The 15,291-nt window shown below is 42.0% G+C and overlaps 1 protein-coding gene across 1 annotated transcript in view; it reads left to right on the plus strand.

The window, feature by feature from the left end:
* The window catches only part of SETX (senataxin), a 570,564-nt gene that overhangs the window by 319,463 nt on the left and 235,810 nt on the right, over positions 1–15,291 (plus strand). The window contains exon 10 of the mRNA XM_078646176.1: positions 949–1,057. Within this exon, the coding sequence (XP_078502302.1) occupies positions 949–1,057 (109 nt within the window). The remainder of the gene's footprint in view (positions 1–948; positions 1,058–15,291) is intronic.

A 15,291-nucleotide genomic window follows, 5' to 3' on the forward strand; every position in this document is an offset into this window, starting at 1 on the left:
ATCCCTGATCACGGTTACAAACACGTGTCCATCATTTGTGTTTACCTTAAGTACCTGAAGACACCACATGTGGCCCACAATGCATCTTAACAGCCAAGTGGTGTCTTCAGGTACTAAAGGTAAACACAAACCTACAGAAAATAAACTTAAGATCAACTTATCGAAGTAGTGTGCGGCGTCTTCTTTGGAGAATCTTTGCTGAAAACAATGTTTGCGAGGGTGTCCTGAACCTCGCCGCCAGCACCAGCCACTGTTGCTCCTCTCATCTTGGGACATTTGCTAGTATATATATGTATGTGTATATATATATATATATTATATTATATATGCATTACGTCTGTTTCACCTACTACAGCGGTGTATTGCTTTCTACCCACAATCATCTAAGGGTATTTAGGTTGCCTGCAATACTGCTTGCTATTTGATTCAAGCATGTGAGTCTATGAAAGATTCAATCCTGGATACGAAAATAAGTTACTTACCTGTAACAGGTATCCAGTATTGGTATCTTTCATTGATTCACATGCAACCCATTCTCCTCTCTTAAGAGGCTCCCCTTATAGGTTGGGTTTATATATTTCTTCTACTTCTTAAAAATCTGAGGGACTCCGCCTCTGTTGTGAGTGTTCTAGAGGGTGCTGTCGCCTGATTAGTTCTAGTTCAAGTTTGTAACGTTTTTTACTATAATGAACATTTGTTCTTACTTTAGTATTTGAAACGTTTTTCACAGTAGCATGTATGTTTCAAACTTGTCGTAAGTATTTGTCTACCCTCTGAGTTGGGCCTTTGTTTTTTTAACTTTGTGGTTTAAGCTCTCTTGTTGGCTCTTTAGAAAAATCTGGATATGCTTTGAAAATGGGACGGCGATTGAGTGTGTGCCCTTCACTGCCCTTAAGGGGCATACTTCAGTATGGAGAACCATTCTGACGGGAGTTTTTTTTGTTCCAGATTGTACAAGAATGGCAAGAAAACCAAAGGAGAAAGTTTAGGTCGACTTACCAGCTACAGCTACAAAATTTCTGCACAGACAGTCAGATAAACCGTGTAGATTTTCAAGGTAGGATTCGCTTAGTGAACAGAATAATGATGCATATCTTTTATAAACAATGGTTTTTGCACTCTTTTTCTTAAAAGGTAAATGGATCCTATTTGTGTATAAGTTTATTACTTGCATATGAGTAGCTTGCATAGTTTATTGATATTAATTACGTTTTCTATGAAGATTGAAAGGACTATTCAATCTCTTAGAAGGACAATTTCTGAAACTGTCTCAGCAAACTTTCCAAATACTCGTAGGACTCTGATGGTGGGCTCAAAGAACCTTATAACAGGCATGACACATGTCTCTCTTTTTTAATGATCTCAGGTTGACACAATCCAAATTGAGGGCACTTGATCTCCAATAGAACATGCATACCATTTTAATCACCTGAAGTGCAAGGCGGTGCATCTAGCCCTGAACTATTGTTTCCATCAGTTCCGGATTACCAAATAGGCAAAGTAGGCACCGAGCTCATCTTCTGGCTGCTGTCCGTTTGTAAAAAAACAAAACAGGTGCATTGGGTATTAAGGGATGATTTGCGAGGGGGCCCCCCGAAATTTTGACTGCCTAGGGGCCTCTACATGGTTTAATCCTATTGTTCACCCTCAACTCCTTGTTGCTGGAGATTACCACAAAAGTGTTATACGTGTGCAAACAGCACACAACACGATCGAGCACCATGGCATTAGAACCATAATCCATTGCAAACCTGCCAAGTAGAGTCAAACATGGTAAGTAGATCCTCCCAAGCAAGGCTTACAGAGGTTCTGAATGACAGACTACTGGGTGGTATCTTGAAAGAAGCGGTCTGTTTCCCTGCATGGACTCTGGTCATTTATACCAAGATCAGTGATTCCCTCTGTGGATTAGGCACACTGGAAGATACTCATCCCTCTCCTGAGGCCTTGCACCAGTAGGCTGGTTTCCAGGCAACTAGGTCATCCTCATTATTTGTGGTGGACATAAAGTGTGATAATTGTGACCACCCTGGATTGGGAAATCACCGGTTCAGTTTAATGGTATTTAGACAGACCAGTGGTCATCTTAAGTAGGTTTAGTTTAACACACACACACAACCACCACCCCTTCTCCCAATGCCCCTTCTCTTCTACCCTCTCATGACTTTAAAACCTATCTCTAAAGGGTGTTTTTGCTCGGATGGCCTAGTAAAAGGCAAGCAGTTAAGTGTTCTGCCTGGTTAGGCCTGTCGGTCTGCATTTGGGCCAGGGACTAATCGCTATGTTACTGTTACACCAGAATAATTAATCAGTGGTGAGTCCATAACTACCAATTAGGGCCAGTTGTGCTCATCACAGTCGCAGACCATTGTTTTTGCAATGTTCAGTAGTAAATGTTTCAGGTCGATTTAAATGGGTTTTACTACAGAAACAAGATACAACTGTGTAAATCTTGACCTACAATGAAAATGTTTTATGTGTGGCTATGCGTAGTTCTTTAAAAATGTGTGTGGTAGCCTGTATATGTTAATGGGTAACGACTTGCAGATGATTGAAAACTGCTACTGTATCCTGTTTTTTTTACAGTCTTTGCAGTCTCAAGTAGTACTTTAATTATCAAAATATGTATTAGTGCTTTAATGCCGTAAGCAAATTTATGATTGTGTCCTTCACTGTTGAAATGTCCAAAATTCTTCACTCAGGCACACTATAATTGTTTTTTTCTTAGCTTAACTAGAAATGACCTGCTACATTTTTACTGTTACCTTTGTACTTTTGCCATAATCTACTTTTACGATAATCTCATTGTATTAATCTGTATTGTTCTCTTGAGACCCTTAATTGATTTTGTCTATTTTATTTTTGTCCTCTGAGGGCTTACCCTCTCTACTCTGTGTTAATCCTATGAAATACAGGGTTAAGTGTTTGTGCTTCGTGACAAATCATAGTCTCTATTTCTTCCTGAATGCCATGCTCTGGTAAACTCATAAAATATATATTTTCTGTTGTGAGGTTGGGTATATTGGTGGCGCTCCTCTGAAGTTTCCTACCTACCTATATCATTCCGACTTACCTCAGGGGATAGGACTCACCTGGATTCCCTGAATCCATTAACTCTCCCTTTCACCTTCACGGTTATTTATGTCAGCAAAAAACACACACAAAAAAGATATTACCTCAAGATTCTTCTGGACGATGCAGGTAACAATAATGCGGGATAGTATGCCACCTTGATTATCAAAGAATGCTTTATAAACAACTGGTATTCTGGCCCTTCGATTCTCTGTATCAGTGTGGTAAAACGCCCACTGGTTAACTTAATGGTACATTTAGAACATAACTCACAAACCCAACACAGCTCAGCTATGCCTTGGATGACTGTCTTGGGCCTCTAACAGAACCGAGAGTGCAAAGTCCTGCTGAGCTGATAAAACTCAGTTCGTGCCATTGAGTTAACTGAAGAGTTGAAATCTCAGCAGTCCATTCACATATGTACGCATACACAAATAAGAAATGCCATGAATATTACCCAATGCTTCAAAATATAGCAATCACCCGAAGCTGGGCAATGTACAATTTTACACTCATGCGGGATGACACAAAGGCACACGTTTCAGTACACGTGTACACGCCAATAATACTTCACGTAGCTCCATAGCAGAGTTCTGTGATCTGCTGCTCAGTACATTGCATTTTTAAGCAATACATTGTTCAACAATCTTGGTGACTGCTACCCAATTGGAGTCTCATCTCACCAAAGGAAAATCAATTAAAAACAATAGCAAGCATTTGCAATGCAATAGGTCTCGCATTTGCGAGACTTTAAGCTATTGGCATTGTAAATGACGATGCCTATTGTTTATCTTTTTTGATAATTAACATAAATAAAAGGCATTGTCATTTATAATGCCAATAGCTCAAACTCTTGTTAATGCGACACCTCGGCTGGTATTGTCCTGGGCTGCTTGGAAAGTGAAAGTGTGCCTGCCGCGCTGAAAGTTGCAGGAAAGTATGTCTAGACTGCAGTAGGAGAAAGGCATTAAAGAAAATAGTGCTTAACAGCACGCAACGGGAAGGCTATCACCGACTGGGGCGTCCTCCAGGATGTAAACAGGAGATACCACACCACCAACAGAGATAGACCAGCACTTCGCCGAGCACACGAAACGCAAACGCACTTTAAAAAGCTGCCAACAACAACATTACAGTTTGAGCCGGGTTTGTTTATTTTTATCTGTGTGCCTGCCCAAAAAGCTGCATTTCTGGCATAACTACCAAGCCCTAGGGGCAATTATTCCCTATTCTGCTTACAATAAAATCTCCCATGCAGTGAACTCATTTTCTGTGAGTGTGTGTGTGGGGAGGGAGCATGCTGAAAGTGTGCTTCTACCCATTCCAATGTTCAGATGAATGTATTAATAAACACGGTGACAAAGTGGAGCACTTCCTGAATAACAGTGAAAAATGCAGGCAACGCCTGATCACAGATCTCAAGTGGTCACGTCAGGTGTGTGGGTTTCACCAGGACCGTTTCCCTGGGCTTTCTGGAACGTGTTGTTGTGTATTTATTACCATTGCGAAATGCATGTGTACAACCAGATGTTATGGCTTTTCCCGGCAAAAAAAATAGTTAACATTCCAGCAACAACTATATTAGAGATCAGGCCCGGTTCTAGCGGGTGGGCCGGGTGGGCCAGGCCCACCCAAACATGAGCCTGGCCTACCCAAACAGGATCCTTGGCCCTCGCAGTGAGGGCTTGAGGGCAGGCGCGCAGCGCCTTTGAGAACAAAGTGCTTCAACCCTCCCCCTCGTGTGTGTCAGCCCCGACCGAGACAGCTCCCGGACGCACACACACACAGACAGTTTTAGAGATGATGGCAGCCGCACCCGAGTACTTCACAGGTAGTTAAAGACCATTAGCATGTAAACGAGGCTTTGTTCATTTTTTCACCCCATCATCTCTGCATGTTGAAAGGTGACAAATCCTTTGACAACGGTAACCTTCGGTAGCCTTTGCCTACTGTCCTGCTGCATTGATATTTATTTTTCTATGCAGTGCAGGAGAAAAGAAGTTTGTTCATTTCTATTCACCTTTCCTGACCCCTGCAGTGCGTCTCTGACACCAAGTTTGACTAATGGAGTAGGCAAGAGAATGTGTTCCAACATTTTTTTCTTTTTAAAATCTGCACAATGAAAAAGTGCTAGCTCTGTATTGTGCACTGATACTCTAACTTCAAGCCGGACCAGTGTCGGTTGGTGCTGCGATGACACTTGTAGACTGTCGTTGGGAATCTAACACTAAAAACTTGAGTAGGGTTTGGGAATTGTACTTCTACAAATTAACATTTGTTCATCTATATTGGTGCGTAAACTAAGAAGAAGGTCAGTATGATGAACACAGGTACTGTGGTTCCCCGTCTTTCCACTCAAAACGAATCTCGACAGAATCATTTAGGCAATTTGAGATTTCTAAATTCTTTAAATTTGCGCTGGATTTGTTCACTTTATAGGTGTACAATGGAAATCTAAAGCTGTCCCATTTTCAAAAGGTCAGTATTCTGACTGGTAACATAACATTTTTTAGGTCGAGCTGGCGTTGGAGCGCGAAGCGCTCCCGCCAGCGAGACTATAGTCACCTTCCTCCCTGTCAAGGGAGTAACAGCTGTGAACGAGCCCGATACAGACCTGGGCACGAGCCGACCCAGGTCTGTGAACGTGCTTCAAGGTTGAGCAGCTTGTGCACGTTTGTTGGACGTCAGGCGCTGCAAGCCCGCCAGACCAATTATCCCAGCATGAAACTCTACTTCCTGAGGCGCCACAAGACCAATTATCCCAGCAGGAGTCTCCACTTCCTCAGGCGCCGCAACAATTATCACAGCATGAGACCCACTTATCACAGCATGTCAACAGGCCCCCAGGCTGCTGGAGCACTCAACTATAATTAATGTGCAGTTGAGTGCTCCAGCAGCGTGGGGCGGCTCTCTGCATGCTGTGATAATTATCACTTTGGGGCCTCATGCTGTGATAATTAGGGCGGCATGCTCTATTTGCAGCACTGAACATTTTCAAAGAAGGCGAAGCAGTGACATTCATTGGAGACACTCACCCTCACCCCCTCACCCCTCACACACCTCCTCGCCCTCACACACCTCCTCACCCTCACACCCTCACCTTCACACCCCCTCACACACACCCTCACATACCCTTACCAGCAAAGCAAAACACAACACAGCACAGCAAAACACAACACAGCACAACACCGCAAAACACAACACAGCACAGCACAGCACAGCAAAACACAACACAGCACAGCACAGCAAAACACAGCACAGCACAGCAAAACACAACACAGCACAGCACAGCAAAACACAACACAGCACAGCACAGCACAACACAGCAAAACACAGCAAAACACAGCACAGCACAGCAAAACAGCACAGCACAACACAGCACAGCAAAACACAACACAACCCTCACGCCCTCACCCCCTCACCCCTCACACACCTCCTCACCCTCACACCCTCACCTTCACACCCCCTCACACACACCCTCACATACCCTTACCAGCACAGCAAAACACAACACAGCACAGCATAGCAAAACACAACACAGCACAGCAAAACACAACACAGCACAGCAAAACACAAAACAGCAAAACACAACCAAGCACAGCACAACCAAGCACAGCACAGCAAAACACAGCACAGCAAAACACAGCACAGCAAAACACAGCACAGCAAAACACAGCACAGCATAACCAAGCATAGCGTAATAAAGCACAACAAAACATAGCATAACAAAAAATAGCATAACAAAACACAACAAAACATAGCATAGCAAAACACAACACAGCACAGCAAAACACAGCACAGCAAAACACAACTCAGCACAGCAAAACACAACACAGCAAAACACAGCACAGCAAAACAGCACAGCACAACACAACACAGCAAAACACAACACAGCACAGCGCAGCACAGCAAAACACAGCACAGCAAAACACAGCACAGCAAAACACAGCAAAGCAAAGCACAGCATAGCAAAACACAGCACAGCAAAACACAGCACAGCAAAACACAGCACAGCAAAACACAGCATAGCAAAACACAGCACAGCAAAACACAGCACAGCACAGCAAAACACAGCAAAGCACAGCACAGCAAAGCACAGCACAGCAAAACACAGCACAGCACAGCAAAACACAGCACAGCAAAACACAGCACAGCAAAACACAGCACAGCAAAACACAGCACAGCAAAACACAACCAAGCACAGCACAGCAAAACACAGCACAGGAAAACACAGCACAGCAAAACACAGCACAGCACAGCAAAACACAGCACAACCAAGCACAGCACAACCAAGCACAGCACAACCAAGCACAGCACAACCAAGCACAGCACAACCAAGCACAGCACAACCAAGCACAGCACAACCAAGCACAGCATAACCAAGCACAGCATAACCAAGCATAGCGTAATAAAGCACAACAAAACATAGCATAACAAAAAATAGCATAACAAAACACAACAAAACATAGCATAGCATAACAAAACACAACATAGCATAGCATAGCATAACAAAACACAACATAGCATAGGATAACAAAACAAAGCATAGGATAGCAAAACAAAACATAGCCTAACAAAACATGGCATAACAAAACATGGCATAACAAAACATGGCATAACAAAACATGGCATAACAAAACATGGCATAACAAAACATAGCATAGCAAAACATAGCATAGCAAAACATATAATAGCATATCAAACACAACAAAACATAGCATAGCAAAACAAAGCATAGCATAGCAAAACATAGCATAGCATAACAAAGCATAACAAAACATAGCATAACAAAACATAGCATAACAAAACATAGCATAACAAAACATAGCATAACAAAACATAGCATAACAAAACATAGCATAGCATAACAAAACACAACATAGCATAGCATAACAAAACACAACATAGCATAGCATAACAAAACACAACATAGCATAGGATAGCAAAACTAAACAGAGCAGAGCATAGCATAACAAAACAAAGCATAGGATAGCAAAACAAAACTTAGCCTAACAAAACATGGCATAACAAAACATGGCATACAAAACATGGCATACAAAACATGGCATAACAAAACATAGCATAGCAAACCATATAATAGCATAGCAAAACATAGCATATCAAACACAACAAAACATAGCATAACAAAGCATAGCATAACAAAACAGCATAGCATAACAAAACATAGCATAACAAAACATAGCATAGCAAAACAAAGCATAGCATAGCAAAACACAACACAGCATAGCATAGCATAACAAAGCATAGCATAACAAACACAACAAAGCATTGCATAGCATAACAAAACAAAGCATAGGATAGCAAAAAACCATAGCATAGCATAACAAAACAAAGCATAGGATAGCAAAAAACCATAGCATAGCATAACAAAACAAAACAGAATAGCAAAACAAAACATTACATAGCATAACAAAGCACAGCACAACACAACACAGCACAACACAACACAGCAAAACACAGCACAGCAAAGCACAGCACAGCAAAACACAGCACAGCATAGCAAAACACAGCAAAACACAGCACAGCGAAACACAGCACAGCACAGCAAAACACAGCACAGCAAAGCACAGCACAGCAAAACACAGCACAGCAAAGCACAGCACAGCAAAACACAGCACAGCAAAGCACAGCAAAGCACAGCACAGTAAAACACAGCACAGCAAAACACAGCACAGCAAAACACAGCACAGCAAAACACAGCACAGCAAAACACAGCACAGCACAGCTAAACACAGCACATCACAGCAAAACACAGCACAGCAAAACACAGCACAGCACAACACAGCACAGCACAGCAAAACACAGCACAGCAAAACACAGCACAACACAGCACGGCACAACCAAGCACGGCACAACCAAGCACGGCACAACCAAGCACGGCACAACCAAGCACGGCACAACCAAGCACGGCACAACCAAGCACGGCACAACCAAGCACGGCACAACCAAGCACGGCACAACCAAGCACGGCACAACCAAGCACGGCACAACCAAGCACGGCACAACCAAGCACGGCACAACCAAGCACGGCACAACCAAGCACAGCACAACCAAGCACAGCATAACCAAGCACATAGCAAAACATATAATAGTATAGCAAAACATAGCATAACAAAGCATAGCATAGCATAGCATAACAAAACACAACACAACATAGCATAGGATAGCAAAACTAAACAGAGCACAGCATAGCATAACAAAACAAAGCATAGGATAGCAAAACAAAACATGGCATAACAAAACATGGCATAACAAAACATGGCATAACAAAACATGGCATAACAAAACATGGCATAACAAAACATGGCATAACAAAACATGGCATAACAAAACATGGCATAACAAAACATGGCATAACAAAACATGGCATAACAAAACATGGCATAACAAAACATAGCATAGCAAAACATATAATAGCATAGCAAAACATAGCATATCAAACACAACAAAACATAGCATAGCAAAACATAGCATAGCATAACAAAGCATAACAAAGCATAGCATAACAAAACAGGATAGCATAACAAAACATAGCATAGCATAACAAAACACAACATAGCATAGCATAACAAAACACAACATAGCATAGCATAGCATAACAAAACACAACATAGCATAGGATAGCAAAACTAAACAGAGCAGAGCATAGCATAACAAAACAAAGCATAGGATAGCAAAACAAAACTTAGCCTAACAAAACATGGCATAACAAAACATGGCATACAAAACATGGCATACAAAACATGGCATAACAAAACATAGCATAGCAAACCATATAATAGCATAGCAAAACATAGCATATCAAACACAACAAAACATAGCATAGCAAAACATAGCATAGCATAACAAAGCATAGCATAACAAAACAGCATAGCATAACAAAACATAGCATAACAAAACATAGCATAGCAAAACAAAGCATAGCATAGCAAAACACAACACAGCATAGCATAGCATAACAAAGCATAGCATAACAAACACAACAAAGCATTGCATAGCATAACAAAACAAAGCATAGGATAGCAAAAAACCATAGCATAGCATAACAAAACAAAGCATAGGATAGCAAAAAACCATAGCATAGCATAACAAAACAAAACAGAATAGCAAAACAAAACATTACATAGCATAACAAAGCACAGCACAACACAACACAGCACAACACAACACAGCAAAACACAGCACAGCAAAGCACAGCACAGCAAAACACAGCACAGCATAGCAAAACACAGCAAAACACAGCACAGCGAAACACAGCACAGCACAGCAAAACACAGCACAGCAAAGCACAGCACAGCAAAACACAGCACAGCAAAGCACAGCACAGCAAAACACAGCACAGCAAAGCACAGCAAAGCACAGCACAGTAAAACACAGCACAGCAAAACACAGCACAGCAAAACACAGCACAGCAAAACACAGCACAGCAAAACACAGCACAGCACAGCTAAACACAGCACATCACAGCAAAACACAGCACAGCAAAACACAGCACAGCACAACACAGCACAGCACAGCAAAACACAGCACAGCACAACACAGCACAGCACAGCAAAACACAGCACAGCAAAACACAGCACAGCAAAACACAGCACAGCACAGCAAAACACAGCACGGCACAACCAAGCACGGCACAACCAAGCACGGCACAACCAAGCACGGCACAACCAAGCACGGCACAACCAAGCACGGCACAACCAAGCACGGCACAACCAAGCACGGCACAACCAAGCACGGCACAACCAAGCACGGCACAACCAAGCACGGCACAACCAAGCACGGCACAACCAAGCACGGCACAACCAAGCACGGCACAACCAAGCACGGCACAACCAAGCACAGCACAACCAAGCACAGCATAACCAAGCACATAGCAAAACATATAATAGTATAGCAAAACATAGCATAACAAAGCATAGCATAGCATAGCATAACAAAACACAACACAACATAGCATAGGATAGCAAAACTAAACAGAGCACAGCATAGCATAACAAAACAAAGCATAGGATAGCAAAACAAAACATGGCATAACAAAACATGGCATAACAAAACATGGCATAACAAAACATGGCATAACAAAACATGGCATAACAAAACATGGCATAACAAAACATAGCATAGCAAAACATATAATAGCATAGCAAAACATAGCATATCAAACACAACAAAACATAGCATAGCAAAACATAGCATAGCATAACAAAGCATAACAAAGCATAGCATAACAAAACAGGATAGCATAACAAAACATAGCATAACAAAACATAGCATAACAAAACATAGCATAGCAAAACAAAGCATAGCATAGCAAAACACAACACAACATAGCATAGCATAACAAAGCATAGCATAACAAACACAACAAAGCATTGCATAGCATAACAAAACAAAGCATAGGATAGCAAAAAACCATAGCATAGCATAACAAAACAAAACAGAATAGCAAAACAAAACATTACATAGCATAACAAAGCACAGCACAACACAACACAGCACAACACAACACAGCAAAACACAGCACAGCAAAGCACAGCACAGCAAAACACAGCACAGCATAGCAAAACACAGCAAAACACAGCACAGCGAAACACAGCACAGCACAGCAAAACACAGCACAGCAAAGCACAGCACAGCAAAACACAGCACAGCAAAGCACAGCACAGCAAAACACAGCACAGCAAAGCACAGCAAAGCACAGCACAGTAAAACACAGCACAGCAAAACACAGCACAGCAAAACACAGCACAGCAAAACACAGCACAGCAAAACACAGCACAGCACAGCTAAACACAGCACATCACAGCAAAACACAGCACAGCAAAACACAGCACAGCACAACACAGCACAGCACAGCAAAACACAGCACAGCACAACACAGCACAGCACAGCAAAACACAGCACAGCAAAACACAGCACAGCAAAACACAGCACAGCACAGCAAAACACAGCACGGCACAACCAAGCACGGCACAACCAAGCACGGCACAACCAAGCACGGCACAACCAAGCACGGCACAACCAAGCACGGCACAACCAAGCACGGCACAACCAAGCACGGCACAACCAAGCACGGCACAACCAAGCACGGCACAACCAAGCACGGCACAACCAAGCACGGCACAACCAAGCACGGCACAACCAAGCACGGCACAACCAAGCACGGCACAACCAAGCACAGCACAACCAAGCACAGCATAACCAAGCACATAGCAAAACATATAATAGTATAGCAAAACATAGCATAACAAAGCATAGCATAGCATAGCATAACAAAACACAACACAACATAGCATAGGATAGCAAAACTAAACAGAGCACAGCATAGCATAACAAAACAAAGCATAGGATAGCAAAACAAAACATGGCATAACAAAACATGGCATAACAAAACATGGCATAACAAAACATGGCATAACAAAACATGGCATAACAAAACATGGCATAACAAAACATAGCATAGCAAAACATATAATAGCATAGCAAAACATAGCATATCAAACACAACAAAACATAGCATAGCAAAACATAGCATAGCATAACAAAGCATAACAAAGCATAGCATAACAAAACAGGATAGCATAACAAAACATAGCATAACAAAACATAGCATAACAAAACATAGCATAGCAAAACAAAGCATAGCATAGCAAAACACAACACAACATAGCATAGCATAACAAAGCATAGCATAACAAACACAACAAAGCATTGCATAGCATAACAAAACAAAGCATAGGATAGCAAAAAAACATAGCATAGCATAACAAAACAAAGCATAGAATAGCAAAACAAAACATTACATAGCATAACAAAACATAGCATAGCATAACAAAACAAAACCTATCATAGCCTAGCAAAACATAGCATACCAAACACAACAAAACATAGCATAACAAAACATAGAAAAACAAAGCATAACACACACAACCACACACACACAACCACACACACACACACACACACACACACACACACACACACACACACACACAACCACGCACACATAACCACAACCACACACACAACCACACACACAACTATCTATCGATCTATCGCCCTCACTCTATCTGTCTATCGATCTATCGCCCTCACTCTGTCTATCTATCGCCCTCACTCTATCGGCCTCAGTCTATCTATCTAATCGCCCTCACTCTATCTATCTATCGGCCTCACTCTATCTAATCGCCCTCACTCTATCTATCGCCTTCACTCTATCTTATCGCCCTCATTCTATCTTATCGCCCTCACTCTATCTATCGCCCTCACTCTATCTGTCTATCGATCTATCGCCCTCACTCTGTCTATCTATCGCCCTCACTCTATCTATCGGCCTCAGTCTATCTATCTAATCGCCCTCACTCTATCTATCTATCGGCCTCACTCTATCTAATCGCCCTCACTCTATCTATCTATCGCCTTCACTCTATCTTATCGCCCTCATTCTATCTTATCGCCCTCATTCTATCTTATCGCCCTCACTCTATCTATCGCCCTCACTCTATCTATCGCCCTCACTCTATCTATCGCCCTCACTCTATCTATCGCCCTCACTCTATCTATCGCCCTCACTCTATCTATCTATCGCCCTAACTCTATCTATCCCACTCACTCTATCTATCGCATCACCAGAGCATCACTAAGGGGCACAACAACATCACTATGCGCTACCACAGGATCATTGAATGCCACAGCATCACTAGTCGCCACCACAACATCTCTCAGCCCCACCACAGCATCAATCTGTGCAACCATTTACCAACAACTGGGTCAAATATGATCTCTCAATGTTTCAAGCTTTATTACAAATGTCACAAAAAGAGGTTAGTATTTCACTTCTGTTCTTGGATTTTCGTCACAATAAAATACACTGAACATATTCTTCACAAAAGTTATTTACAAAGGTTTAAGCTATTGCCATTATAAATTACAATAACTTTTATTTAAGTATTAATTATTTAAAAAATTCAAAGCCATTGTTATTTGTAATATCAATACATCTAAGTCACGTGAATACAACACATATTGCATTACAAATGCTATAGGTGTCACAAGTTATAACTATTGCCATTGTAAATGACAAAGCTATTATTTTCGCTATTTTCAAAACCAACACATATATAAAAAATGTGTCATTTACAATACCAATAGCTCAAACTTTCCTAATGCGAGACCTTATGCATTGCAAATGCTTGTTGGTAATTGTAATGCCTTATCTGTGCCTTAGCACTTGTTTGTGGAAGGATTGGCCATCACCCTGGCATTACCCATTGGGGCAAAGAAAGGCAGCTCTCACTTGCACTGTCACAACCTCTAACTTTTCTTTCCTTCGTTTCTGTTTGTATTGTTTTTATCACGTGCTAAGCGTGTAAAAACACTGAGCTAACACACTGACCCTCTCTCTAAGTCAAAAGAGGCACTAACCTAGTTATGCTGCTGTACTTTATCATGCAAGGCAAGCAAGGAAAGAAACTAAATATTTTGGTGCCTTAGCAAATAATAGTTTGGCAATTATTGCTACGGGTGTTTCCGTCTTGGGCAATATTTTTTATATACTTAAAATGAATTTACTATGTAAATGAAGGATCTCTTTTAGTTGGGTATCAGAAGTATTGACCCTGCCTACCACAAATAGTGCATATGCTAGTTTTACTGTACTTGTTTGGTTGTTAAATGTTGTTGAAAGTATTACCTTTTAACCTTTTGTGTGTGTGTTTCTTTTAAACAGTTTTTATCATCATAGTGGCCAATGCATGACAACAATAATAATACAGAATGCCCAGATAACGCTGGTGATTAATGATCCTGCTGGAGAGCAATCATTTGTCTGTTAGTAGTTTTTAGGTTTCGTAACCTGGCGAGGGGCGAAGCCACTCCCAGATCGAAATCTGTTGTTTCTAATAGTGAGGTTAGGACAGCCTCTGTTTCCAATTGGCTAGCTCCATAAATGGAGGCTAGCCATTGGGAGGCAGAGGCTGTCAATCGCGCTTTCTCTCGAAAACGCGATTCGGGGGCGTTTCTGGTGCTTTTTTTAAGCCCCGCCCCTTTGTCCCGGGCCGCGCTGCGATTGGCTGCCGGCCCGGGACACCCCCGTGACGTCATTCCCGGGCTGCGCTGTGATTGGCTGGCCGGCCGGGACCGGACTTGTTTTGTTGCTGCCTCCTATCTGGGTATCTTGAAGTCGACTGCCCATCGTGT

Source organism: Lissotriton helveticus, chromosome 5_1, assembly GCF_964261635.1.
Source record: "Lissotriton helveticus chromosome 5_1, aLisHel1.1, whole genome shotgun sequence".
Classification (NCBI taxonomy): Eukaryota; Metazoa; Chordata; class Amphibia; order Caudata; family Salamandridae; genus Lissotriton; species Lissotriton helveticus.